The sequence below is a fragment of the Esox lucius genome, chromosome 5 (assembly GCF_011004845.1).
Source record: "Esox lucius isolate fEsoLuc1 chromosome 5, fEsoLuc1.pri, whole genome shotgun sequence".
In the NCBI taxonomy this organism is placed as follows: Eukaryota; Metazoa; Chordata; class Actinopteri; order Esociformes; family Esocidae; genus Esox; species Esox lucius.
The window spans coordinates 8,178,447-8,206,117 of NC_047573.1; the positions used below are offsets into that span (position 1 = coordinate 8,178,447).

The 27,671-nt window shown below is 42.0% G+C and overlaps 1 protein-coding gene across 1 annotated transcript in view; it reads right to left on the minus strand.

The window, feature by feature from the left end:
* Positions 1–537: 537 nt before the first annotated feature.
* The window catches only part of LOC105028413 (stonin-1), a 29,188-nt gene continuing 2,054 nt past the window's right edge, over positions 538–27,671 (minus strand). The window contains exons 2-17 of the mRNA XM_010901155.3: positions 16,992–18,288; positions 16,616–16,813; positions 16,244–16,384; positions 14,225–14,744; positions 12,596–12,798; positions 10,222–10,323; positions 9,748–9,877; positions 9,302–9,351; positions 7,202–7,295; positions 5,847–6,124; positions 5,487–5,756; positions 3,999–4,142; positions 3,671–3,788; positions 2,852–2,994; positions 1,681–1,770; positions 538–1,358 (exon numbers count right to left, since the gene is read on the minus strand). Of these exons, the coding sequence (XP_010899457.2) occupies positions 1,251–1,358; positions 1,681–1,770; positions 2,852–2,994; positions 3,671–3,788; positions 3,999–4,142; positions 5,487–5,756; positions 5,847–6,124; positions 7,202–7,295; positions 9,302–9,351; positions 9,748–9,877; positions 10,222–10,323; positions 12,596–12,798; positions 14,225–14,744; positions 16,244–16,384; positions 16,616–16,813; positions 16,992–18,200 (3,798 nt within the window). The 5' untranslated portion in view covers positions 18,201–18,288 and the 3' untranslated portion in view covers positions 538–1,250. The remainder of the gene's footprint in view (positions 1,359–1,680; positions 1,771–2,851; positions 2,995–3,670; positions 3,789–3,998; positions 4,143–5,486; positions 5,757–5,846; positions 6,125–7,201; positions 7,296–9,301; positions 9,352–9,747; positions 9,878–10,221; positions 10,324–12,595; positions 12,799–14,224; positions 14,745–16,243; positions 16,385–16,615; positions 16,814–16,991; positions 18,289–27,671) is intronic.

Consider the following 27,671-nt stretch of genomic DNA (forward strand, 5'->3'; position numbering starts at 1 on the left):
GCAATGACCTTTTGTGTCTTGCCCTCCTTGTGCAAGGTGTCAATGGTCGTCTTTTGGACAGCTGTCAAGTCAGCAGTCTTCCCCATGATTGTGTAGCTTACAGAACTAGACTGAGAGACCATTTAAAGGCATTTGTAGGTGTTTTGGGTTAATTAGCTGATTAGAGTGTGGCACCAGGTGTCTTCAAAATTGAACCTTTTCACAATATTCAAATTTTCTGAGATACTGAATTTGGGGTTTTCATTAGTTGTCAGTTATAATCATCAAAATTTAAATAAATAAACACTTGAAATATATCAGTCTGTGTGGAATTAATGTATACAGGTTTCACTTTTTGATTGGAATTACTGAAATAAATCAACTTTTTGATGATATTCTAATTATATGACCGGCACCTGTAGGGATATGCTGGAATAGGCAGATATTTTAAACATCAGTGCAGTTGTGTGTTTCACTAAAACTGTATTATTCTTTACATTTTGCAAAGTACAATTAGTGTCATGTTGCTCTTTGCTCTTCAAAAACAACAACAGCAGAATCTATATTGATGCTTATACAATATTTAATTGACAGTAGAAACTCCACATTTCTAAGGATTCAAACAAGGCCACCAAAAAAAAAAGAAAAACATTCTCTAACAGTCCTGAGACATTGTTAAAAAAATAAAATAAACATAATTAAAAAAGGTATAAGCTCTACTTTGGCCTCCTAAACAAATGCATTCTGGGTGCTTTCATGGAATTACATAAAATAATAGCTAAATAAATAAACTATAAAACATACTGCACATCGATGGTTTAATTGGATATTCTGTAGGTCCCACATGGCAGCTTATCTCCTACATAGTGTGCTACTTTTGACTAGGGCCCTAGGGAATAGGACACATTCTAGGCTTTAGGGAGTCATTTGGAAAGGACACATTGTCATCAATACATTTGTATTCACATTAGAAAGTCTTTATAGATTCTAACTGTCTTTTTCTAGCTCAATGGACACTTCTGTTTTTCCCATTAAATTCAAATGATATCATCCTCTCGATGTGACTGTTTCCCACCCTCCATTGGAGACGTTTATTACCACAAAACCAGGAAGTGTATTTATTATTCCGTCTCTCACTAGGACACTCAGTGTCGTCACGTTACAATATCACGCGCGCTACTTGGGAGGAAGCAATGTCAAATGCGTTTCAAAAACCCACTTATCCTCTCAACTAAACCAGTATGGACACGGGAACACAGGCTTGAACCCAGTCACCACTCTGCCTCTCCGACAGCCTTGGAGAAAACATAGTCCTTTCCCCCGTAACACATCACACCGTCTTTCAGATAGAACTTCCAGCGGTTCTTACTCCGGTGAATCTGCAAACATACACACGTCATTACACACAGTCCTTAGAAAACCCGCTGATCAATAAAACCAATCAATAATGGGAAAAAAAATGAAAAGCCCTGCACACACTGGCTACAAAGCACAACGGCCAATAACAGAATGGCCCGATGCCAATAAACATTGCTCATTGGAAAGGTGGCACCAGTTGAAGAGGCCTTTCTACCGAGGCTCCAGAATCACTGGGAACCGAGACAATGGGAACCGAATCACTGGGAACCGAATCACTGGGAACCGAATCACTGGGAACCGAGTCAATGGGAACGTGCACGACGCCAGGAAGCTGTAACTCACCTTATCATACTGGCACACTATCACATTGTTGGTGTCAAAGAGATCAGGGACGTCTTGCTCGCTCACGTCATCCCCAGAGTTCAAAGGGTCCTAAAGATGGTGGGACAGAGGAAGAGAGAGAGAAAAGGGAGAACGAATAAGAGAACGAGAGAGAACGAGAGCACGTGATGGGACACTTTATGCTCATTATTAGCGGCAAGGTTGTGGGTTCAAGTGCAGAGATCACATACTCAGAATCTAGACTTGTTAAAAATGTTGACACTTTTATCGCTTTTAATAAAAGCGTCAGTTTTGTTTTCTTGACTTATCTAAAAAGTAGAACTAACCTTGCCTTCCATGGCGTCACCCTCAATCCTGGGCCCAGACTAATTTAAAGTGATCTTTTTTTTGTTGTTTATAGCATTCAAATCCGGGCCACCCAAATGGCACAGTGGTCTTATGTGTCTTTTTATATTCTAGAATCTGGCCTTGACAGCGTGACCAGCAGACGAGTGGCTTGAATTCTGTCTTTGTGCTCTAATACTTTGGATTTTAAATTATAAAACGACCAGACTGTGAGCTTTGCGGCATTTTGATCCATATCAGAATAACCATTTAGAATGGTTAGATTTCTCACATATTTAGTGTCAAGCTGCTAAACAATAATTTAAATTTTCCATAGACCCTTTTGCTCATTGCAAATAATTCTGATGAGTCAGACTGGGGAATAAATACCACTATTGACAATGTTACTTTATATACAGAAGATCACACTAAACCTTACTACCTTCTGATTTAGATATTACAAACAAGCCTGTCTTTCATCCTACCCAATAGGACAAATCTAGATATTTTTCATTTAAAACAATATTTTTAAAACAGAAACATCCATATTAAGGGATAAATATGGAACCTTGCCTAGCTTTCTCTTCTCTGAAACCCTGAGGTGTGAACCTCTTTTCTACACCTGCCACATTAAGTTAGGGGGGCTATAATAAAAACAAGACAACAGCACCATCTACTGGTCGTTGTGCAAATTAATCAGTATGGAGACATCAATAGAAATTCTCCATTTAAAGTGGTTGTTCATGCAGAATTAGGCTTTGTGTGTAAGCAAACTCAATATGATTATATTCAAAAGGACAGAATGCACAAAGATGAGCGAATGCTCTTCTTTCCTCGCTATTCTCACCTCTTCCACTGTGACTTCATCCATCCCAACACTGTCATCACCGGAGCTGGACTTTCCATCATCACTGCTCTCCTCCGCCTCCTGTAGAGCCTGTAGAGCCTCCGCTGTCATCATGCCCAGGAAGTCATTCTCTCCTATCGCACCTGTACACACTTATTAATTAATAATCTATCACACCTGTGCACTTATTAATTCCATCTCTCCCATCACACCTGTAACCACACTTGTTAATTCTCTATCACAGCTGTAATAGACAGGCAATGGCTGTTTTATAATATGACTACTTGTGTCCTCTAGAGCAGTGGTTCCCAACCAAGGGTACTAGGACCCCTGGGAGTACTTGGCCTCTCCACAGGGGGTACTTGAAAACACTCATGACACCATAGACTTACTAGTGAAATTAACATGAGGGGGTACTTCAGGGGTACTGAAAGCAGTGCAAAAACATTTTGGGGGTACAGTAACTGAAAAAGGTTGGGAGACAGTGCTCTAGAGCATATAGCAAGTATGGAGGTCCACTGTAATTTTTGTAAGAGCAAACCTATGAATGTGACACCGGCTGCACCCAGATGTGCCGAAGCTTTTCCTGTCCATGCAAAACCGTTTAAAGTGTAACCATCAGAATGTCTGCATGCTTATGCACTCTTGGAAACTCGCCTAGGTACAATCTGAGAACGCTTGTATGCATTTTGAAATATATAGTCCCATTGTTAGAATAAAAGTGGACTTTACATTTTTTGTTGGTGTGACAAAGCTGTAGTGCAAGGCAGACCACTCAGGGTCCACACAGCTACATATTGTTGAAACAATGCTATTCACCACCCATCTCCTCCTCGAATTCCTCCACGTCAGAGCTGCTGTCTGAAGGCCCATCCAGCTGGATGATGTCGGCCAGAGCATCATTGTAGTTGTAGTCTTTCAGCAGGGCCATCTCCAGCTGGGAAAGGAGGAACAGGGAATGTAGTGTACAACACATTTCAACCCACCATACACTTCTTTATACAATCTGAGAAAGGTTGCCGTTTAATAGCTTCAGTGACAGCTTCACCATAGTGCATACCAGTATGAAACCCGCTCATCTCTCCAGAGTACATAAGATCTAATGTAGGATTTTGGACTGAGTCCCGGTTGCCTTCTCCCTTCTTACCTTGGAAGCATCCAAAGGAAGACCCTCCAGGTGTGTCGACATATCAGCTGTTCCACCGTGACCCTCCTGTCTGACCGTCTCCTCAGCCGCTACCTTAGAGGCTCCAAATGCTGACCCATCAGGCAGGACCGTCTCCATCTTCACCTAGGTTAGTTCATATGATTCTCAATCCTGGTGTCACGGCCAAGTTTTCAATCTGTTCTCAATACAGCAGCAGGGCTACCACATCCCCAGCCACTCATTGTAACTACTGTCCAAGCTGTTGCTGTAAATGAGAATCTGTGCCATTGCTATCTTCCCATTGCAATCAAAGCAATGGTAAGATAGTTAAATTCTCCAATTGCACGCCGTTTAGTACACTATGTTTTGAGTCGAGCCATTTGGGATAAAGGCATTAAAAGTATTATGTCACTGATAACACTGAAAACTCATTTTGAATCATTAAGAAAGAGGCAATAAGTCACCACCAGGACAATGCAAAGATCAAGACGTCCCTACCAAAACTGATGACTGGACAAGAACCAAGCTTATCAGGGAGGCACTCAAGTAGCCAATGGCAAAGTTAGAAAAGCTACAAGAATTCACTCCCTGATTTTTGCAACCACTGCAGAATTCCTGAGCAGTGGGGTGGGATGGCAAGACAGAAGACATTTCTCACAAAAAGGAAAACCCCAAGCCTGAATGGATACTGCAAAAAGACAAATTTAATTTCCTCAAACCATGTAGGAAAATGTCCTATAATCTGATGAGACCAAGGTAAAACTTTCTGGCCTTAATTCTAAGCCAACATGGCTAATCATCCAAACTACACATTATATACTATCTAGCATGGGGGTGGCAGCATCATGCTATGGGGCTGCTTTATTGGGGACTGGGGCTCTGGTAAAGATAGAAGGGTCAATGAATAGATCAAATTATCAAGACACTTTGGCACGCAACCTGTTGGCTTTTGCCAAATCACACAGACAAAACAAACCAAGGAATGGCTTGCAAAAAAGGTCCGGTTGGTTTCAATAGCTTTAAAAGGACTGATGATTTGTCTTGATTTACAATAAAGGTGTGGACTTTTTATACCGACTGAAAGTCATTAGAACTACAAATGTAACAACTCACCAATATGAATTGATCCTTGTTACAAACTTCTGAAAACTTACTACATTTTCAACTTTCTGAAAATATGTTGTAGAACAAAGCAAGCGACACTATTAGGAACAAAGGCTACTTCAGAATGGAAAGAAAATTATGCGACAAATACTAGTGCATTGAATCATGCAACATTGTACAAATTGCATTCCTCAAATCAAACCATAGTTTCAAACAACAATGTATCGTTTTTGTATAATATAAGAGTCCAGGCAGTGTTATGGTAAGACTACAAAATCTGTCATATAACAACTGTATTGTTATAAAACATCAAATATTTGGAGAAGGCAATAAAGCTCAGCACTGCAAAAAAAAATATTGAATATGGTATATTAAAGACTTTACCTGAAGGCTCTGCATCTGGGTGGAGGCAGAAGTAAGGCTCATGTCTATGGGCTTTGGACTGTCAAAGTCAATCCCATCCAGTGTAAAATGGCCACTGTCAAAGGGGCTCTCTGACTTGTACAATGGTGGTTGGTATGGAGGCTGGAAGGACATTTGAGTATGCAGAGAAAAGGGAGCCTGAACTGGAGGAGCTTCTGACTGCAGAACATGGTTCCCCTGAACTGTGGGCTGAACAGCAGGTTGGGGTACCACAGGTTTCTCATCGCGTAGCTGAGAAGAAAAAAAATATTATTGTATTAATTTTCTTTTTACACACATCAAACCAAAGGGCTACGGTAAAGAAATATCTCGGTGGTTCACCGGGACCAGAGGAATCAGGGGCTTCTGCTCAGTTGTCTGAGGGACAGCATTGGGACAGGCCACAGGTCGCGGGGTGAAAGGTTCCGTCTTCAGAGGTGCCATGGTCTTCGGGACAGTAGAAGGAACCACCGGGGCTGGCTGCAGGGAAGTGGAACAGAGGTCTCGACGCTCCACGACAGGAACCCTCTGCCTGGGTTGGAGCTGGGATGGGGGCAGAGGGCATTGGCCGGCGGGGGCCTGGGTCACCATCACAGGGACATTGACTTTGTACAGCTGGCCTTAAGGAGACAGAGGAGAGGAGTAGTTAAATAAAAGGCATAGAGTTGTAGCCCAAAATACTCACACACTTGCACTATTTATAAATAATTTCCCCATTAAGTCAATATTAAGTAGAACATTAAGACTTTTTTTGTCTTCTCACATTAATTCTGTAGTTATGCAACTTCAGTGCTAATCTGTATTCTGAAATGTACCGTTAATATTGTGATGAGCAAAGAAACAATTATTGGCACCTGATATTTTGTTGCCCATCTACTGGAGACAACTGCAGTTAAAACATTTTTGTAACCATCATTAAGTTTTAAGGGGTGCCTTCACCAAACTTTTCATTTCAGGTCTCGCCATGTTTTTTGCCATTCTATGGGACTAACATCCAGACCCATCGCTGGCTACTGGATGAATCGCCCAGTTTATCGTCTTTCACCATTCTTTTCTAGTCTCGCCGTTCAGCAGCAGGGTCTTTGTGCTTTCTACCTTTAACCCTTCTGAAAAGTGCTCATCCAGTATTCTTCAGGTGAGCTTTTAGATCTTTGGCAGTTGTGTGCGGTGATTTCTTAACCATTTGAACCAACTGTTGACGACATCTGGCTGAGTACCCTGTATTGAGCCATGTATTGTATTTCTTTGAGTACCCTGTTTGAGCCATGTCCCAGGTAAATGATCACAGTTCCACAGACGGGAAACTTCTTGATATTTCTGCAGACGCTTCCAACAGGAACACCAAGATCCTGGGAGATGGACTTAACCTTGGGAAAGTCCAGATTGGCAGATGACCTTGTCACCTTCAGGTCTTCACCATCTCTACAGGAAGCAAACGGCTCAGTTTTCCGTTTCTCAAACCCCGTGGAGTGCTAATGTATACCCTGTAGGCACTTGCAACATACATCTGGTGAGAGAAACAAACCCGCAAAACAAGGACCTTCTGCCTCTGACCTTATTATTAAGAATTATTTAGGATTTTCTCCAGGCCATTTTTTGTTTTTAATGCAATGTTTTCATGGTTCACTTTTTTCAATGAGGAATTTGGTAAACGCTGTCGATGGTTATAGATGTGGTCGTTCCGGGTCCTTTCTTACCGGAGGCTGTCTGAAGTGTGACCCCTGCAGGGATCTGGACTGGGTAGGTCACTCCTGGAGGAAGGGAGAAGGTGGCCAGAGTTCCTCCGTTGTTCTGCAATAAAAATTACAATTTGATCCACATTTACTTGTCTTAAGAGAAAATATAATTTTCAACTTTTTCACAGCACTAAGGGTCAAAATAATTGACATCCTTTAAAGTTCAGCTGGCAGAGAATGGCGCTCACAAACAGAATTGGGTGTTTGAATGCCACAGAAAACCTGTGTAAAACGTATGCTTGTATTATATATAATTACTGCTGGAGGCTTACTTGTCCCATAAGATGATATAAATATGCCTTTTCTGCATGCTAGGTGTTCAATTATACTCGGCATTGTGCCGTAGGCAGAAACGTATCAAGTAATATTGAAGCCTCGGAAAAGGAAGAGAAACCCTGCCAAGATAGTCCCAATTATCCCAAGATAGTCCCAGTGCTCAACCCATATCTAGAGCAACATTAAGATGAGCCATATCTTCCATCCTTTGTATTTGATGCTGTGTCAACCTGACATGACCAGAGACAACTAAGACCCCCCAACTCGCCCCATCTCTCTCTCTAGACTTGAGTGGTACTTAACCATGAAAAGGGAGCGTTTCAACGCCGGGTTTTTGTCTAGTCAGCTTCAGTTACAGCTCGGTCACATTCCAGCTCTGGCATAATCTGTACCACAACACTGAATATTACTGGGTGACCGGCCGCCGTCTAGCAGGCTGGAAGATGCAGGGGCATGATTCACTGGGCGAATTAAAAGCAGAACATTAACAACAAGGTGGGAAAAAGGACGAGTCAGTCCAACATTCACATTCGCCCAATTCAACCAGAAATGAGTATTTAGCAAATTCAGGTGACTTCGGTGTAAAAGTGAGAAGAAAAGTTTTTGAAACAACACTTAACCAGTCATCAACCTCAAATGAAGAGGATGAGTGATGATTGGCTAATCTTTGCAATGGTCCTAAACCCACACCAGAGTTAGCTGTGAGTCAACCAGCCTGGAGCAGCCTGGAGCAGGTCAGACCTCTGTTCCTGGAGCAGGCGTGACAAATGCATTGTCGTAGTAATCTACCTGACTAAAACAATAGCTGATAACTGGTTCCTTGAAAGATTATCGCCACTTGAACTCAGAGTTGACGAAAGCTCCCCAACTAGCTTCTTTAATTTGCTTTGTAAAATACCATGCTGGTGTTGTCCAAACTGCATTGTTAATCATTGTATTTCTTTAATTAACAGGTTACCACTGCTCTCCGTCAGCAGTAATAGGCTACCGCAGCTAAAGCGGACAAAGGAGTCTTGAGCTCTGAGTCAGGCAGCCTGGTTCAACTGTAGCACAGGTTATTTCTGCACTCTGAGTGAGACCTGAGTTAACAGGCTACCACTGCCGGCACAAGACAAGGTGGTGAGGTCTGATTTACCCCTTTGACCCACATTCATTAAAATGTACCCATCTCTACTTCCTTTTAACAGTGTCACCCTGACCGGTCCTGTTGCCAGACATAAGACACCCCTCTCCTAGACAAATTACCCACCCACCCTGCAGTGTACAGAACCAAGAATCCTCAACAACTCTCTGAAGGGTGTCTCAGTGGGAGCCGGGATGTGAAAAAAGATAAAATAATCCATTTTAAATCCAACAGATCTGTACAACACGCATGCGTAGGCTAACCCAAAACAGTGTTGCTAGCCTTGATCCATGCGGGGGTGACGTGGACCTGATCCTGATCAGATTTTTTAACTCCACTTTTACAACCTCATTTTTACCAAAACAGGCCAACATAACATACATACACTGTATTTGACCTTGCTACCTTGAATTGAATGCACAAACTGTAGGTGGCTGTGTTAGAACGGCTGGGGATGCTACAGTGCTGAACCAAGTGATGTCCTCAGTTGTCAAGTGGCAAACAGCGAGATAATGTACAACAAACAGCGAGATAATGTACAACAAACAGCGAGATAATGTACAACAAACAGCGAGATAATGTACCAAATCTGAGTTTGCAAACAGTTTGCCGCAGTGCACAACCAACGTTAAGTCACCCAAACAAATAAGAGCGTAACCTGCCTTAGTTGTGAAACTCTGGACGTTCTGGCCTGCGGGGTTCACCATAGAGGCTAAGTGCAGAAGGGAGAGGGAATGGAATAATTAGGCTTAGGCACAGCAATTGAGCGAAGATGCATGGCAATCTGCTTTCAATAAGAAATTGGCCTGATTAACTCACACATTGTAGAAAATGCAACCATTACCCTATATAGTAAATCAAAGCAATGACAGATAGGTGCAATCAAGAGTCTGTGAGAGTGTGCCCCAATAATATTTCCTTCCTTCTAATGTTTACAACTGTTCACTCACTCGTCACAAAACACAAATCACTGAATTTTCACTGTATACACTGTATATACTTTCCCCAGTCATTTTCTTTTAATGGAAGTGAACACTTAGGGAGGAAGGGAAGTAATTGGGAAGCAGCCAACTTTCCTCAACAACAAAACTGTAATTCCGGGACTTACCTGTAGGCTTCGTAAAATTCTGTCCATAGTTTGGAGGGAGCTGCAGGACAAAGTTCGATGAGTTGATGGTATTCTTCACGAGGGCCAAACCATCCACTGCATTGGACTGCATAACCTTTGATTCCCAGAGCTACATCACATTTACAAAAACACTTGTGACGCTACTCAGACCAAATCTTCTGAGATAGCTGATTTCAGATATTACGCAGTAAGCTGTAGGAATGCTGTTCTAGTTATAAAGTGCTACTTCAGAATTGATTCAGTAAGGATCTGTAAGGATTATGATTTCAACAAGTATACCTATAGGTCTGGGTCTTTAAAACACCAGAATACACCAATCTGAAATAATCTGCTAAATGTACTGTAAGCCAACATTGCATGATAAAGTGAAGTCAGTTGTGAAGAATGAGGAATATAGGAAACTTAAGTGAGAAAATATTGCCTAGGTTCATTACACTGGTTTCCCCGCCTTACCTGTTTTAGGACTTCAAGGACGCGGTCTTCTAGTCCTTCATCCAAAATCAACTCCCGCATGTTCTCAATCACATCTTCTATAACGGACAGGTAAAGCTTCGACTGCGTGATTGAAAGGAGGGCATATTAGCCAAACTATGTGATACAGACTAGTAGTACTGTATTAGCTGTCTTCGACAGACTGGCAATCAAGAATTCTGTAATGTTAGTGACATCGTTATTTTTTTTCTGTAAACTTCTTACCAGATTATTTGAATTTGATAGCATTTTGAGGGTCCAAGGGGACTTGCTGCCTCGGTAACAAAATAGCTGCTAGGCAACTAAATTCCTCACGCAGGTGACAGCTAGCGAATAGGAAAAAATTTCCGTTGATTAGTTTCAGTTACTGCCTCGTCCAAGAGCAGTGTTGCCAGATTTGATTGACTGTGCACAACCAATCACACGCAGACTAAAAAAAAAACCCGCATGGCCCTATACAACCCTATCTGTAAATCGACCCGCCTAAACCCATTATGCCGGCACACGGTCATAAAAAATTTCAACATTCTTGGGAAAGCGTTCCATCTGGCAACTCTGTCCAAGAGCTAACCACCAGATTAAGGGGCAGTCCAATATAAAACAGGTGACATTTGATTAACCACTATCGCTTTGGCATTGCAATACTATCCCTCCCACTGCACACAAAACCAGTCATAAAATTCGTTTAATTTCGTTTGTTTATAACTACAAATCAATTTCCTGCAAATATAAAATACATTTAATAATATCTACTGTTATATCGTTTTTATTTAGTGTACCATTCCTTGATATCCCACAAATAGCTCTGGTCCGGCGTTTACCTGCGGCCGCCTGTGGTTCGCTGACGCCGGAGATTAAGTAGGGCGCGGGGAAACAACGCCTCGGAATAATTAATTGAAGTGGTGTGAAGCAGAATGTCTTCACTGTACTGAAATTACGGATTCGTAATTAGGGTAATCACACTGTATATACTTTCACCAGTCATTTTCTTTTAAGTCAGCTTTGCCGCTGTTTACTGTAACATTAGCACAGCACTGGACCAGAGCCATCCCATTTCTCAGAATAGTTTAGTAGTACAATGATAGAATTGTTGACCTTTCATTATAAACATAAGTTAATAATGTTGACCTATATAATTAGAGGAGTGCACATGGTTAGCAGTACATAACACCAGCACTAGCAAGACAACAAATTCGGGGAATATACGTTTTCCATCATAAGTCTTTTCTTAATTGAAAATAAATGCGAAAACATTACTGGGAATAGGCCACACTGTATTAAATTCACAAAATATACATTGTGTTTTCTTTTCTATAAAGTGTTCCAAACTTCCTGTCATTTCACAATGAATTATCTTCTAAACGAAATGTAAAGTGCATTGTGATCTGTGTGCTTGGTTGTTCCTGCAATATATTATTTTTTTGTACCCTAAATTTAAGTTCCACCATGTACAATAGGTTCCAACTAGCCTGGGTGCCACTGGGTGACTGTTCCTTTGTCAAGTCCTGATGGTCTTAACTGTCTCCATTGCGCTGGTGTGGTAAAAAAAAAAAAACATTAATCAGCGGGCACTGTGACTTTAGTAAAAAAAGGAAAAAGTTATTAGCCAGGAAGAATTATTGCATAAAATAAAATACCTTTACAATCCACTATACGTTTACAATCCATTATACCACTGATTATATCTGGCACCCAGGCTATGTTACAACATGTTAATTTTACATACACGATGGAAAACACAAAAGGACCAAAAATATTATGGAATAATGGAATGTCAGGATACATGTGAGAAATTGCACACAACACACAGTATACTGTTAAAGCACAGCATTGATCTGACACACGCAGGCTTTGTTCCTTTTAAACTTGTCCTTGTGATGTGACAGGGATGATGTGTTTGATTGGCAAAAAGTCCCGGAACAAGCGAAGGCGAACACAAGGAGTATGCAGACTTCCCCCTGTAGGACTTGATCGTCGTCGTTACTGTGTTGTGCAGCCTGGCCGCAGCTGTGCTTCTGTCTGGACACACTTCTTCTCAATTTCAACCTGCAAAGGACAGGCAGATACGGCTGAGTGTTATTAGGCATGCGATAATCGCACATCTTGGCAGCTATGGAAGACGTTGCAGTGCTACTACGTAACCAGTACTGGACAGGACCATGTCTGGACTGCATGTGTAACTGCTAGTGTTTCAGAAAACATTTTGTGCTAAGAACTTGTAAACCCTGTTATTACCAAACGATAATAGTGTTTTTGTAACACAAGGAAGACCTACATCAGCAGCTTTTTCAAAAACGTTTCAGACATTAACTGGGTTATCCAACAGAACCGTACAGAACAATAACTCGGGCATCACCTGACAAAGACAGTGGGTCCTGTAGGCGACGTTCTTCTGAGGCTGAACGTCACTCTCCGTGCCCAGGGACTTTACCCGGGTTTGTGAAACCACAGCGCCCGCCATCTCATACTCCACCGTGACAAACGGGTACCAGTCAATGGGGATCTCCTGGTCCGAGCCGAGCTCTAACTTACAGGAGAAGGAATGGGGATGGTCCACTGCTGCGACAGGAAGGAAGAATGTGTAGTTAGCGTTCTCTACCACTTGGGGGAGCACCATGAGAAGGATATAGAGGATGCAGTTGTGGCCAAACGTATTAACATCATTGGACTTCAGTCAAATAAGGCACCATTTCATCTACAAAACATAAAAAATATATTCTGCTATCCAGATACTTATTACTTTGGTTTGAGATTGAATGAAACCTAAATTTAAATAATTTACTACATTTTAGCTAATTCTACAACAAAACCAAAAAAATAGACCAGACAATATTATTGGCACCTTCTAGAACATTTCTAGCAGGTTATTCTCTTTTACTTTGGAAATGAGTGAGTTGGAGGTGCCTGCAACATGAAAAGAAACATATTCATCCAGTCTGAACAGAGAAAATGACTTGTGTTTTGTGTCACTGTGTGTATCCCAATGAGCATGGCGAAAAATAATGAAACCAGAGAATTCTCTAAGGATGGTCGGATGCAAGATAACAATCAGACAATCAAGTCTATAAATCCATCTCCAGAGACCATGATTTAGCTTTTTCCACCATACATAATGTTATCAAGACGTTCATGCTACAGGGAGTCAACCTCCCTGGATGTGGGCGCAAGAGAAAACTTAGGGAAGATCGCAGCGAAGGATTGTTCCAATGGTGGAGAAAGCACCTCAATCACCTGACCTTCAGACACCAGGTACAATAGTGTCAACTCGCACCTTTCAGCGTCAACTCAGTAAAGGATGTTGTATGGTAGGATATGCACTGCTGAGAGAAAGACACAACAATCTCTTGTGGACAGAGGAGACCAAATTGTGGCTTTTTGGTGAAGTTCATCATCTCTATGTTTGCTGAGCACAAATTGAAGCCTTCAAAGTAAAGTACTTGGAGTCTCCGTGAGGTTTTGGGGTTGCTTGGCTGCATCTGGCGTTGGGTGCCTTGAACAGGTTCAGGCGTCAGGAAATACCGAGGCATTTTGGAACGCAATGTTGAACCCAGTGCCAGAAGGCTGGGTCTATAGCAACACTCATGGCTCTTCCAGCAGGGACTTTTTAAGAAGTACTCAGGAGGTGTTGTGAGGTGGACAGCAGTGAGTCCAGATCAAAGAGATACTGAAAACCTGTGTGGACAGTTCTGAAAACAGAAGTTGGGAGAACTGATAGGGTTTTCAGAAGAGTGCCTAACTGCCAGTGCAGAGGTCCTGACAGATCATCAATGGCTATAGGACGCACTTTGTTAAAATTATTTTAGCCAAACGCTGAATAAATATTTAGTCTAGAGTGTCAATAACATTCCCAATGCTGTCTGATTTAAAAGGATATGTTAGGTTCTTATAAAAGGATATCTTAGGTTCTTATAAAAGGATATGTTAGGTTCTTAAAAAAGAGGGTTGTCAATAGACATCCAGACTCTCTCTCTCTCTTAGTCCTTACCCATGTTCTTAGCAGGCAGCCTGTCAATCCTCCACACGATGGCCGAGTACACATTCTCATACTTCACCGTCCCCACGGTAACCTGCATGATTGGCTGCGACTCCGCAGCACTGACCGATCCCAGGCACGCATTCCGGTTCATCCTGGCCGTCAGTGACTTCCGTCTGAGCAGTGTGACCGTGCGCGAAACCTTCACCCAGTCGCCCGGCACCGGTACACGGATCAGGATGTTGTCACAGAGCGGCTGAGTCTCCGACATGCCGGTGAAGGACGAGAAGGCAGCTGACATCCTGATGAAGGCTTGGAGTTCCACGTAGGCCCCTTGAACAGTTACCACTGCCTTGACAGTGAACGGTAGGTCAGTGCATCCCAAAGCTACTGTCTTGTAACGCATCAGCTCCACTCTGCAAGCGTCCGGAGGACAGAACTTGAGCAGTCGGGACCTGTAGAATTCCAGATCGTTGACGCACTTGTGGAAGTAGCAGTCACCAATCTCCATCCAACCCTCCAGGATGTCATCCTAAAAGAGCGCAATTGACATAAAAGAGTCACAAAGTATACAAGAGGACTAAAATAGGACTGGAAGGACCATACAGAAAATTAAAAGACCAATGAAAATGTAAGGACTACAATGGAAATGAATGGACTACAATGGTAATTAAACATAGGCCTTGAATTTTGTCATCCTCAAGGCTTTTGCTTTTCATGTCTCTTGACAGGATAATGAAAATGATTTGTTTGCGTGCAATATGTTATGTTTACGTGTTGTTGATGTTATAGAACGTGTTCCATTTTGCAAATACCTAGGAATCTGTTTAGATGACAAGCAGTCATTTATAAAACACGTTCTACAAAAGGTGAAGATGTTAAAGGTTCGAATTGGTTTCTTTTATGAAAGAAAATCATACCTGTCTTCTCAGCACATAAATCTGTGCAAGCCACTTCTATGTTAGATTATGGTGAAGCATGTATGCATGCTTCAGTATTGAAACCTCTGGAAACAGTCTATCATATGGCTCAGCACTTAAGTAATGGTGCAAACCTTCAAACACATCATTGTCCAAAATACACATCAATTGGTTTGGACTTCCTGATGTCTACAAGGGCCAGACATTGGTTGATATTTCTATCCCCACTATCTCATAAAAAAATATGTATTACTTAAAAACAGCAGTTATCAAGACAAAGATTTGCAAATAATTTAAACCCTGTATTCGATAGAAAATAATACAAAGACAACATATTAAATGTTGAAACTGAAAAATGTTATTGTTCCTTGAAAAACAAATATCCACTTTTAATGTTTACGTTTCTCAATGTAAAATTATGCATTATGAAATGAAAAATTACAAAGGAATATTAACATTTCCGAAGGTGAAATCATATATCAAGCAAGAATGGGAAAACATTTCACTTTCAAAACTTCAGTAATTGATCTCCTCAGTTCCCAAACACTTACAGAATGTTGTTAAAAGAAGAAGAGATGCAACACAGTAATAAACCTGCCCATGTTCATCATTTGTTCAAACGTTTTTGGCAATATCTCAATGGGAATATATTTTCCCTAAAACAATAACCTTTCTCTGGTTCAACGTTTGATATGTTGTCTTTGTACTATTTTCAAGTAATTATAGGGATTAAATGATTTGCGCATTCTGTTTTTATTTGTAAACTTCTTTGGAAATGGGATTGTAGTACTAGAGATACCAAGGGCTTCCTCTATGTTAAGAAAAACTGCTTTTGACTACCAAGCCCCATATTTTTGGAATGCCTCGCAGAATGAACTTAAGTTACAAACATTGGTGTCTACTAGCAGTTTAAATGTCTCATACAAATGATTTTTTTCTCTTTTCTGTAACACAGGGCTCAACTATAAAAGATACCTCAGCCTCAGCTTGATTTCCCTGTTAAAATAAAAGTTAAATAAAATAGAATGGTGTGGGTTAAAATTGTATGTTACACGTGGATACTTGGATAAAGGTGTTGTATTGATATGAGTTAAGACAAAAGTTGATGAACCTCCTCAGAGCCAGAGCTGTAGCTGGCATCGAAGCGAAGTAGCCCCAGATCGTTGAGAGCCAGGAAACACTCCCCTGGGCCATTGAGGAACGCCAGGCAGTGGATCTTTGTCACGGCTGCCCGGTCCATCACCACACCGTCCTTGAAAAATTTATTTATAGATCAAATAAAAAATGAAAAATGAAAAGATGAAAGGTCAGGTGTGATGGAATATGTCAATAAAAGCAGTAAGGAATCATATTTATTTAAAAGATATTAGAATAGATGGAAATGTATAACTTTCTGCTAATTCACATTATTGTTTACATTGTAAGAAAGACTGAAAATACAATTTTTTTTAAGGTAGAAGTATATGAAGTAGAGTAAATGCACCTTGTCCAGCTGCACACAAAGGTGGTCTGTAATCTGCAGTGTCATCTCCTGCTCCTCATAGTGCCGTTTCTGCGACAGGGGCGGGGCCAGCCTGAGGAGCTCTTCCTCGATGGTCTCTAACAGGTCCTCCATGTCACCCTGTTCCATGGTTCCAAACTTCAGCAGCTGCTCAACCTCAGCCTCGTGGGACACCTCCAGCTTTAAGTCAAAAATAAAACAATATGTTTGTAAAAAAAATTATATATATATATATATATATATATATATATATATATATATATATGATGACGCAAAGGATGTCTGAAGTAAAATAAATGATTAAAAGGCCCGGCTAAAAATGTGGATTGAAAACCTGAGTAGTGTCTGCCTCTCGTACCTTTGGGTGGTAGCGTTTCTTTTCTGTATAAGACACGTACTCCACCTTCACAGTCTGGATTTTGCGAGACTCTCCACAGTTCTCGAGTTTGAGATCTGACAACCTGCAGTGAGGCTCCAGCTGAAACTCTTTGAAAGGCTTCTCCAGTCCTTTCTCATAGTACATCTGGAGTACCCCTCCAGGTATCAGACGCAGGTAGATGGGGCCCCACTGTCGGGATGACATTCGGTTTTTCTTCTCCGGGATCCTCAACATTAAAGACCAGCCATCTCTCTTCTCGGTACGGAAGAGACCGTGAGAGACAAAAGCCTGTGACGGCCCCTCCCGTGCACACTCTTCGTCTCGTACTCCTCTCCTCTTCGCCCTACCCACCACTATTCCTCCTTCTTCTTCGGTGTCTAGGTTTTCCTCAGCTCGCAGGCCCTCCAGCTTGTGACAGATGTAGGAGTAGGAGCTCTGGAGGTGGTCTGGTCGAGGAGGCTCGTTGCCATCTTTCGTCCGGATGAAGAAGCGAGGCAGACTAGAACCTCCTGATTCCGAGTCAGAAGAGGAGCTCCCGGAGTCCACACCATGCTCACCAGCTCCATCCCAGAAAGGGTTGAAATGCCCTGGGTGCCCCTGGAAGGAGGGGAAGGAACTGGGGCCATCAGAGACAGAGACGTTATCCTTTGGCTGTGGGGTGGTGCTCGTCATGGAAGCCTGGTCCGGGCCAGAAGAAGAGGAACAAAGCAGAGCAGCAGATGAACTGGAGAAGCTGTGAAACAAGCTGTGCTGATCCCAGGGCCTGCAATGGAACGGTAATGCACCAGTCGGAGGAACTTCCCTAACCGGAGTACAAAGAGGAGTATTGCACGGCACAGGGGAAATTTCGTTGAGGTTAAAGTGCATTGGAGGGGAGCTGGATTCAAGGGAACTTCTGAAGCTCCAGGATGTGTCTCCTAATGGGGGGAGTACCAGTTTTAGGCCATTGGGACGAGGAACTGTCTTTAACCCTGTTGTCTTCACACTACCTGGGGGTGTCTTCACAGGGGTACAGGCAAATAAAGGGGGTGACGCTGCCTTTGCCCCTGGTGATTTTAGGGGGGTTGAGGCTAACTTTGTCCCACTGCTTGGGATCTTCAAGGGGGTTGAGGCAAAAGAAGGGGATGTAGATGCACTCCCCTCATCCTCAAAAGTCACCCAGTTTGTTTGATTGTTCATAGAGCACATGGCTGTTGTTGATTGGTTGTTTAGTGTCCAGGTTCAAATCAAAAGGTTACTTCCTGCTTGTTGAACTTTAGCTCAGAGGCCTCTCCTGCTAAAAAGAACATATAGATTAGAACACATCAGCATACAACATTGTGGCATCCAGAGATTTAAATGTTGGTGGGTAAGAACAACCGTAATGACATGAAATGACATGAAACAGTAATATTTGCTGGAGACTACATACAGTGAGGTAAAGAATTATTTGATCCCCTGCTGATTTTGTACATTTGCCCACTGACAAAGAAATTATCAGTCTATAATTTTAATGGTATGTTTATTTGAACAGTGACAGAAATCCAGAAAAACACATGTCAAAAATGTTATAAATTGATTTGAAATAAGTATTTGATCCCCTCTCAATGAGAAAGATTTCTGGGTCCCAGGTGTCTTTTATACAGGTAACAAGCTGAGATTAGGAGCACACTCTTAAAGGGAGTGCTCCTAATCTCAGTTTGTTACATGTATAAAAGACACCTAACCACAGAAGTAATCAATCAATCAGATTCCATACTCTCCACCATGGCCAAGACCAAAGAGTTGTCCAAGGATGTCAGGGACAAGATTGTAGACCAACACAAGGCTGGAATGGGCTCCAAGACCATCGTCAAGCAGCTTGGTGTGAAGGTAACAACAGTTGGTGTGATTATTCGCAAATGGAAGAAACTCCATGCAAGATCTCACCTCATGGAGTTACAATGATCATGAGAACGGTGAGGAATCCGCCCAGAACTACACAGGAGGATCTTGTCCATGATCTCAAGGCAACTGGGATCATAGTCACCAAGAAAACAATTGGTAACACACTACACCGTGAAGGACTAAAATACTGCAGTGCCGGCAATGTCCCCCTGCTCAAGGAAGCACATGTACAGGCCCGTCTGAAGTTTGTCTCAACTTCACTGCATCAAAGGGATGATGGACGGGGCCATGTACCGTCAAATCTTGGGTGAGAACCTCCTTCCCTCAGCCAGGGCATTGAAAATGGGTCATGGATGAGTATTCCAGCATGAAAATGACCCAAAACACACAGCCAAGGCAACAAAGGAGTGGTTCAAGAAGAAGCACATGTAGTGGCCTAACCAGTCTCCAGACCTTAATCCCATAGAAAATCAGTGGAGGGAGCTGAAGGTTAGAGTTGCCAAATGTCAGCTTTGAAAATTTAACTCCTCTGCAAAGTAGAGTGGGACAAAATCCCTCATGAGATGTGTGCAAACCTGGTGGCCAACTACAAGAAACTTCTGACCTCTATGATTGCCAACAAGGGTTTTTCCATCAAGTACTAAGTCATTTTTTCTCATTTCTCATTAAAATGCAAATCAATGTATAAAATTGTTGACATGCGTTTTTCTAGATTTTTTTGTTGTTATTCTGTCTCACACTGTTCAAATAAACCTACCATTAAAATTATAGATTGATCATTTCTTTGTCAGTGGGCAAACGTACAAAATCAGCAGGGGATCAAATACCTTTTTCCCTCACTGTATATCATATTGGTGCATGTCAGGCATCTCTCATTTACAAGTTTATATCTCAAAATGATATTTTAAATAGAGTCTATTTTTTTTTAAGTATCACTTAATATACAGTCAACTTAAGTATTGGCACTTTTTATAAATTAAGAAAAAGTGAACACAAAAGAAAACCACAAACAATTAGTCATGTTTTGGGCTGAAACATATTTCAACACAATAATTTCTGCAAAACAGGTTTTAATATTTCCAATAAAACCAAACAGTGTCATCTTTTATGAATTCCTATGCTTTTTAGTGATTCTCAGTTTCCAGGAATTGTATTGATGCTTTTTGCCTGTTCCTGTTTCCCTGGGGTGTAAATATGAGGTTGCACACATGTAAAATAAATTTGTCATCATCACCATGGGTAAAAGAGCTTTCAACTGAAAGTAGACAGATGGTTGTTAACCTACACAGATCAGGTAAAGGATACAAAAAATACATAAACAGAACTAGTAAGTCTGGAACAGATGCAAATTTGCCAAGAAGAGGGCTCATGTCCATACTGCCCCCACACTCTGTGAGCAGGATGGTGGGGGAGGCAAAGAAGGACAAAAGGATCACAATTTCAGATCTGCATAGTCTAGGTGAATCCTGTGGTTATCCAGGATAAAACATCAACTGTTAGAGGCCAGACCATGTCAACAAACTCTTTGGAAGGGTTGCACGAAAGAGGCCTTTACTGAACTCAACCCACAATGCAATGCCTGAACTTTGCCAAGCGTCATTGGAACTCAGTTGGAATTGTGAGTTGTGAAATGATAAGACAAAAAAATTACCAAAAGGGCACTGCACCCAATTAAAAGCACCAGATACCCACAGTAAAATATGGCGGTGGATCCTTGTTGCTTTGGGGCTGTTTTGCTGCTAGTTGTCATGGGGTTGTTGTTAAGATTGATGGTATAATGAATTCCATTGAGTACTAGGGTATTTTAGCCCAAAATCTGTCTGCCTCCGCCAGGATATTGAGACTTGGCCATATTTAAACAAGACAATCATCCAAGCATATGTCAACATCAACACACAAATAGTTGCATGACCACAAAAATCTATGTTTTACAATGACCATCTCAGTCTCCAGACTTTAATCCAATTGAAAACCTGTGGTCTGAATAGAAAAGAGCAGTCAACAAGACCGAACATAAGACTATCAGGGATCCTGAAATGTGGTGCATAAGACTATCAGGGATCCTGAAATGTGGTGCATGAAGGAGTTGTGCAAGATCCCCCCAAAAGTATTTGCCAACGTCGTAAGACTTTAAAGGAAGAGGATCAGTACTGTTATCCACTCTACGGGAGGCTTCACAAAATATTTATCATAATGGTGCCAATAATTTTGAACCCTGCATAATACTCAATTTTGAAAAATTGCATAATACTAAATGAAATGTTTTGTTTGTGAAATTATTGTGTTTGATATGTTATGTTTGAGGCCAAAATATGACTCATTGTTTGTGTTGTTTATTTTTTGGGTTTACTTTCACTAAATTTTGTGAAGGGTACCATTGAGTTGAATGTATATTTTGTGTTGTCATATTAAGCAGTTTTTATAACCCACATGTTGGCAGTTTTTTTTAAATATGTATTTAGAGATATTTTTGGGGAGTATGTAGAAAAATTATAGAGGGGACACAGTTTGGTGGGATGCAGATTGAAGGGCTGTGGCTGGGAACTGAACCCATGGCACCAGTGGGGAGAGGGGTTGTAGCTGGGAACTGAACCCATAGCTCCAGTGGGGAGAGGGGTTGTAGCTGGGAACTGAACCCATAGCTCCAGTGGGGAGAGGGGTTGTAGCTGGGAACTGAACCCATGGCCCCAGTGGGGAGAGGGGTTGTAGCTGGGAACTGAACCCATAGCTCCAGTGGGGAGAGGGGTTGTAGCTGGGAACTGAACCCATGGCTCCAGTGGAGAGAGGGGTTGTAGCTGGGAACTGAACCCATGGCTCCAGTGGGGAGAGGGGTTGTAGCTGGGAACTGAACCCATGGCTCCAGTGGAGAGAGGGGTTGTAGCTGGGAACTGAACCCATGGCTCCAGTGGGGAGAGGGGTTGTATGTGTCTATAATAAGTGTTACTGCTAGACAACATATTTGGATTACTTTTAAATGATTTAGAAAGATCTGGCCTCAAATTTGACCATAACGTGACACAAAATCTTAGCCTGGCAACATTTCAGCTGAGATGATTTCCCGTCGGTCAGTTGGCAGCATAAATCTTCCACATGGCTGACTGAGGTAAATTATTTAATAGCTGGCATGCTGACTCCTTTTTTTCCTTTTTATTTGTGGCAATACTGCAAAATAGTTCATTGTAGAAATATTTAGCTACGTATGGGAGAACAATTCTGTACTTTATGCAATAAATAAAATACAAGAAAAAGACTTTCGGGGGGAGGTGAAATCTTGCTCTTGTCTTGTCACCAATCCCCAAAATGCAGAAGGCACACACAAAATGGATTCCCCCTACAGGAATTTAAGGACATAGAGACTAAATATCCTAGTGGACACTGAATGATTACAGCTGACTGCTGCTACAGCTGCAATCTATCTGAACGAGCAGGCAGAGAGCGGTTGCTTTGCTACATCATCCTTTAGCCTTCTCATCCTCTGGGGAATTGGGGTCGATTTCATTTAGGTTGAAATTCAGGCTTCGTCTCCCTCTATTTAAATGTGGTACAGAAAGGAATAAACAAGGGTTGTAGTGAAATGTAGAGTTTGGGGGAATTTCAGTTCAATTGTGATGGATGAAAATACCACACACTGATAGGAAATGTGGACGATGGAACTGAATTGTGGGGTTGAGTCGAAGTGAATCAAAGTAGTGGTCATTATGCACCAAATGGAAAAACTTTTTTTAAGGAAGAGTAGGACTCCTTGGATCCAATAAGAAACAATAATTTTCATTTTTTTATTTGCTAATGACTACCACCCTGTTCTGCCGTCCAATTGGGAATTAGATTTTTGCAGGACTCAGGAAGTATGTCACTGGGAGTGGAGCAGAGAACTGCACTTATCTTCATTTGCCAAGCCTGCTGTGGAACACTGCAACAGCTGTTCATTGCTCAACGCTTCAGACCATTTACCAGCCAGTGAGATGTGGGGCACTGACAATTATGTGCTGTGGTGCAATGGGAATTTGATAATGAAGTCCAAGTATAACAATTTTCCTCATTTAACTCAGGACTTTATGAGTTACTAATCTCATTACCAGGCTACATGCTAGAGAAAGAACTGGCTGGAGGTAGATACTGCATAGCCAATAACAGTTTATAGTACTGTAGCATGTGCTTAATTTGAGGATAGATCCGGGACCAGGCTATTGGAAATAGGCTAGTACGTTATCCTGAGTACTGATGTCATCCATTCTCTACATACTAGCCTCCAACCAAGCAGTTGAATCATGGTATCAATAAATTAAATAATAACTAAATCTTTTTATATACAATAATGAAAACATTTTCAATTCAAAACATAGACTACCTTCCCCCAGAAGAACTGAGAGCAGACATGCTGCAGTCATCATAGCATCTAGCAGTTGTATCCCCCAGCAACCACTGAAGCCAAGTTTAAAAATAACATTGTGCTTCGACTGTGACACGCTGGCATCCCGGCTCCAGCCAACACCAGTGATAGTAGTAGCAGACAGTCAGGGGCGGAGCACCCAATTTCCATCTCCACTGGTCACAGCTTCCAACATACAGAGATACAGGCAGCCCCTTCCACTCCCCAACACCAGCACAGAGATACAGACCTAAACACAGTCCCTTCCGCCAACATCAGCACAGAGATACAGGCCTAAACACAGTCCCTTCCACCAAAATCAGCACAGAGATACAGGCCTAAACACAGTCTCTTCACCAACAACAACACTGAGATACAGGCCTAAACACAGTCCCTTCCGCCTAAATCAGCACAGAGATACAGGCCTAAACACAGTCCCTTCACCAACAACAACAACAACACAGGGATACAGGCCTAAACACAGTCCCTTCACCAACAACAACAACACAGGGATACAGGCCTAAACACAGTCCCTTCACCAACAACAACACAGAGATACAGGCCTAAACACAGTCCCTTCACCAACAACAACACAGAGATACAGGCCTAAACACAGTCCCTTCACCAACAACAACACAGAGATACAGGCCTAAGCACAGTGGCAGTCCCTACCCTGCCCCCAACATTAGCACAGTGATTTGGTTATAATATCCTGTTTGAAGAAAATAATAATAATAATAAAGTTCCCCTTAAGCTATAAATATGAATGTGGCTTGGGGGCTTTAGGACACCAAGAGAGCGTCTCAGAGTAGTATTGCTGATGTAGGATTGGTTTGGTTTTAAAGATCATAACGAATAATATAACATAGCCAGAGGGAACATAAAACAATATCAGCCCTCTTACTTTAAGACATTGTAAGCATACTAGGCCTAGAGCTCTTCTACAGCAGGGTAAAAGGGCTGTGAAGGCACCGCTATGGAGTCCAGAGAGCCAGGTTCTACTTAGGACAGTTAACATGTCAGGTAAGCTTCAACTGGGGTGCCTGCTGACATCTGAGAAGGTTGACCACCACATGAGCTGCAATGTTCTGGATACATTTTGCAGGCACAAGCAGGCAGCTCTACCAACAGTGAGCTGCTGTAGGCCTAAATGGCCATAAATCTGTATGGCGACAGGACGGTGGCAGGCCTGACAAACAACAACAGTCTGCCGGGGAGTAACGCAGGTCTGTATCATTCCTGGGACAACAAGCTCTCCGCCAACGTAAGCCAAACCATGGAGATGACTGCTGACAACGCTGGGGGTAACATAACCCGACAGGGCTGCTGTAGAGAAGGTCAGACCGAGTCCTCGTGGTAGAGTTCTCATGGACCTTCGATACTACAGAAGCAGGGTTCAATGCTAACTATTTTACCATAAAAAATTGTAAAAAACATGATACTTGTATTGTACAGAAAGTATTGTATGCAAATATCAAATAATCAGAATATTGATTTATACCACAGTTTGGCATGTAATGTAAGACATGAGCTGATAGAAGCAATTGCTGTTTACATAAATATGATGCAATGCACATCATTACTTTTTAATAAATACACTGCTCAAAAAAGATCAAAATCTTTACTGTACATTGTGTAATATCGTAATTTTTATTACGTAACAACAGCCAAAGGAAACCAAAATCACCAACTGATTGGGGGCTGGATTCAAACTCACACTGAAAATCGAAGTAAACAATTGAAATCACAGGCTGCTCCAATTGGAATCAGGTCTGGGGAACATGAGAGCCAGTCAATGGCATTAATGCCTTCGTCATCCAGGAACTGCCTACACAATTTGGCCACATGAGGCTGGGCATTGTCCTGCACCAGGAGTAACCCAGGGCCCACTGCATCAGCATAAGATCTGACGATGGGTCTGAGGATTTCATCCCGGTACCTAACATCAGTCCGGGTATCGTTGGCTAGCATGTGGAGATCTGTGCAACCCTCCAAGTATATGCCTCCCCAGACCATCACTGACCCTCAGCCAAACCGGTCATGCTGGATGATGTTGCAGGCAGCATAAATGTTCACCACGGCCTCTCCAGACTCTTTCACGTCTGTCACATGTGCTCAGTGTGAACCTGCTCTCATCTGTGAAGGAAACGGGGTGCCTGTTCCTCCTCGCACAAAGGAGCAGATACCGGTTCTGCTGTTGGGTTGATGCCCTGGTCAGCTTTCATTGTGTAACAGCCCGTCTCCTGGTCTCTCCTCCATGCTCTTGAGACTATGTTGGGAGACACAGCAAACCTTCTTTCGATGGCACATATGGATGTGCCATCCTGGAGGAGCTGGACAACCTGTGCAACCAGAATGGGCTGCAGGTACCGCCTCAAGCTACCAGTAGTGACAAGGATACTAGCAAAATGCAAAACTAGAGAAGAATCAGTCAGGAAGGAGAGAGCAATTGAGTCCACCAACTGTAAAACCATTCCTTTTTTGGGGGTTGTCTAACTGTTCCCTCTCCAGTGAATCTACTGTCACTTTCATTTGCACCAATACAGGTGACATTGATTCACAATTGCTTATGCTTCCTATCTGGACAGACTGATATATCTGAAGTTTGACTTGGTGTAATACTGTGATGATTACCTCTTCCCTTAATTTTTTTGAGCAGTTTAGTTATCAAAATATTACTATAAATATCAGGATCATGTTTTCTTGAAGACACTTGCATTTGATGTGACATATAAAAGCTTGATAATAAAATAATTGAGATCATATACTTTTGGTCACCAATATGGAGCAATACACATTCAATCCAACAGGCGAGGTAGTCCCACTAGATGGTTCACAGGCTTCTTTTGTGTCACTGTTAGTAAGCGGATAGGCAGACGTAGTTAACATGACACTTACTGTTGGCAAGCACGATACGTGTCCTATGCGTTCCACCGTTAAACTGCTGTTTAATGGCAATTTCAATTAATCTTATTGATCCATGCCTGTGGAAATGACAGAATGTGGCTTTTAAAGGGACAAACCTTGCTGCAGTCCAATACTGCAGCATCACAGTCCAATACACGTGGGCGAATTATCCTAGAGAGGATTCTTCCACCTCCAGTAGTTTAAACAGGGATAGCCTGGTCCAGAATGTATTGTCATATCCCTACATCAGCGCTTGGCGAGACAGCAAAAAAACTAGCAACCAGGCTAGCAGCAAAGAAAATGAAAGGCACTTAATCTTCAGAGACTGGAGAAAACTGACATTCCAACCATTCCTAATTGGATACACAGGAAATACAAGCCAACAGTGCTACTCACACACACAGACACACTTTCAGAACGTACAACAGGTTGCTTTAAAAATCCCATTAATTACACACATGTAGGTCACTTACAGTGAGTACAGAGTGTCAGTTGGGATGCTCATGTAATCTTATTTATGATTTAAGCCCAAACATTCAGGGGGGGGCTCTGTCCCAAACAGATTTTACATCTGATCCTGGACTCATTCATTGAAAATTCCATATTAAGCTTGCTTCTTAGTCCAGGAACAGTCTAACTGGTCCAGAATGCATCCCTAATCGTACTGAATCTGACCTTAGTCTTACGTTACATAAATAATAATTTTATGATGTCCGAGTCAGAGACAGTGCCAGGTCTGATTAAGGGATCAGTAATAAGACCAAAGCTCCTTCAAGATCACTTGGCCTCTTCAACTCTGGATTGTGTATCTTCCTAAAAGATATGTTCAAAAAGACCGACTGGATCATGTGTGAGTGACGAAGAAACCGCGATTAAAAAATAGGTGTCAATCACGTGACTTCCCATTTTTTTTAAATAACAATCTGGTAGTCTACATTAGAATTACGTCAGGCACTTCCTGTGGAAGCAACTGAGCCGCCAACTGATTTATGTTCTTACTTGACCCACAGCCACGGCCTTCTTGCATCCTTTGCCCTAGTGACGGCCAAATGAGGCTTCATTAGTGTTATTTTAGCTGCAGGATATTATGCTGGCAGCCCTCAGATATTCTTTATCACAATAAAAGCCATCGTTGAAATGTATACAGCAATATAGTTAACAATATTGGGGCAAGATGGTACAGAGAAAACAGAAGAAAAAAAAAGTCCAGAGAAATACCCAATTACCCTCAATTTCACAGCAATGACCGTTAGCACAGCTCATGCACAGAAACAAATCACAAAATCATAACGTTGTCAAAAATTTCAATATGAATCGGATTTGTATGTTTTTGAAGTATTTATGTACAGTCCCAGCTACTTATTATCTATGTGTCAATGAATGAACACGTACACGTCACCCATTGAATTGTATATATCCTAAAAGCCGGTCTAGTCTGTAAAGTCTGCCTCGTACGCTTTCCAGGAAGTCTTGTGAGGTTGCATCTCAGGAGTTTGGCATCTCTGGCTTTTAAAACT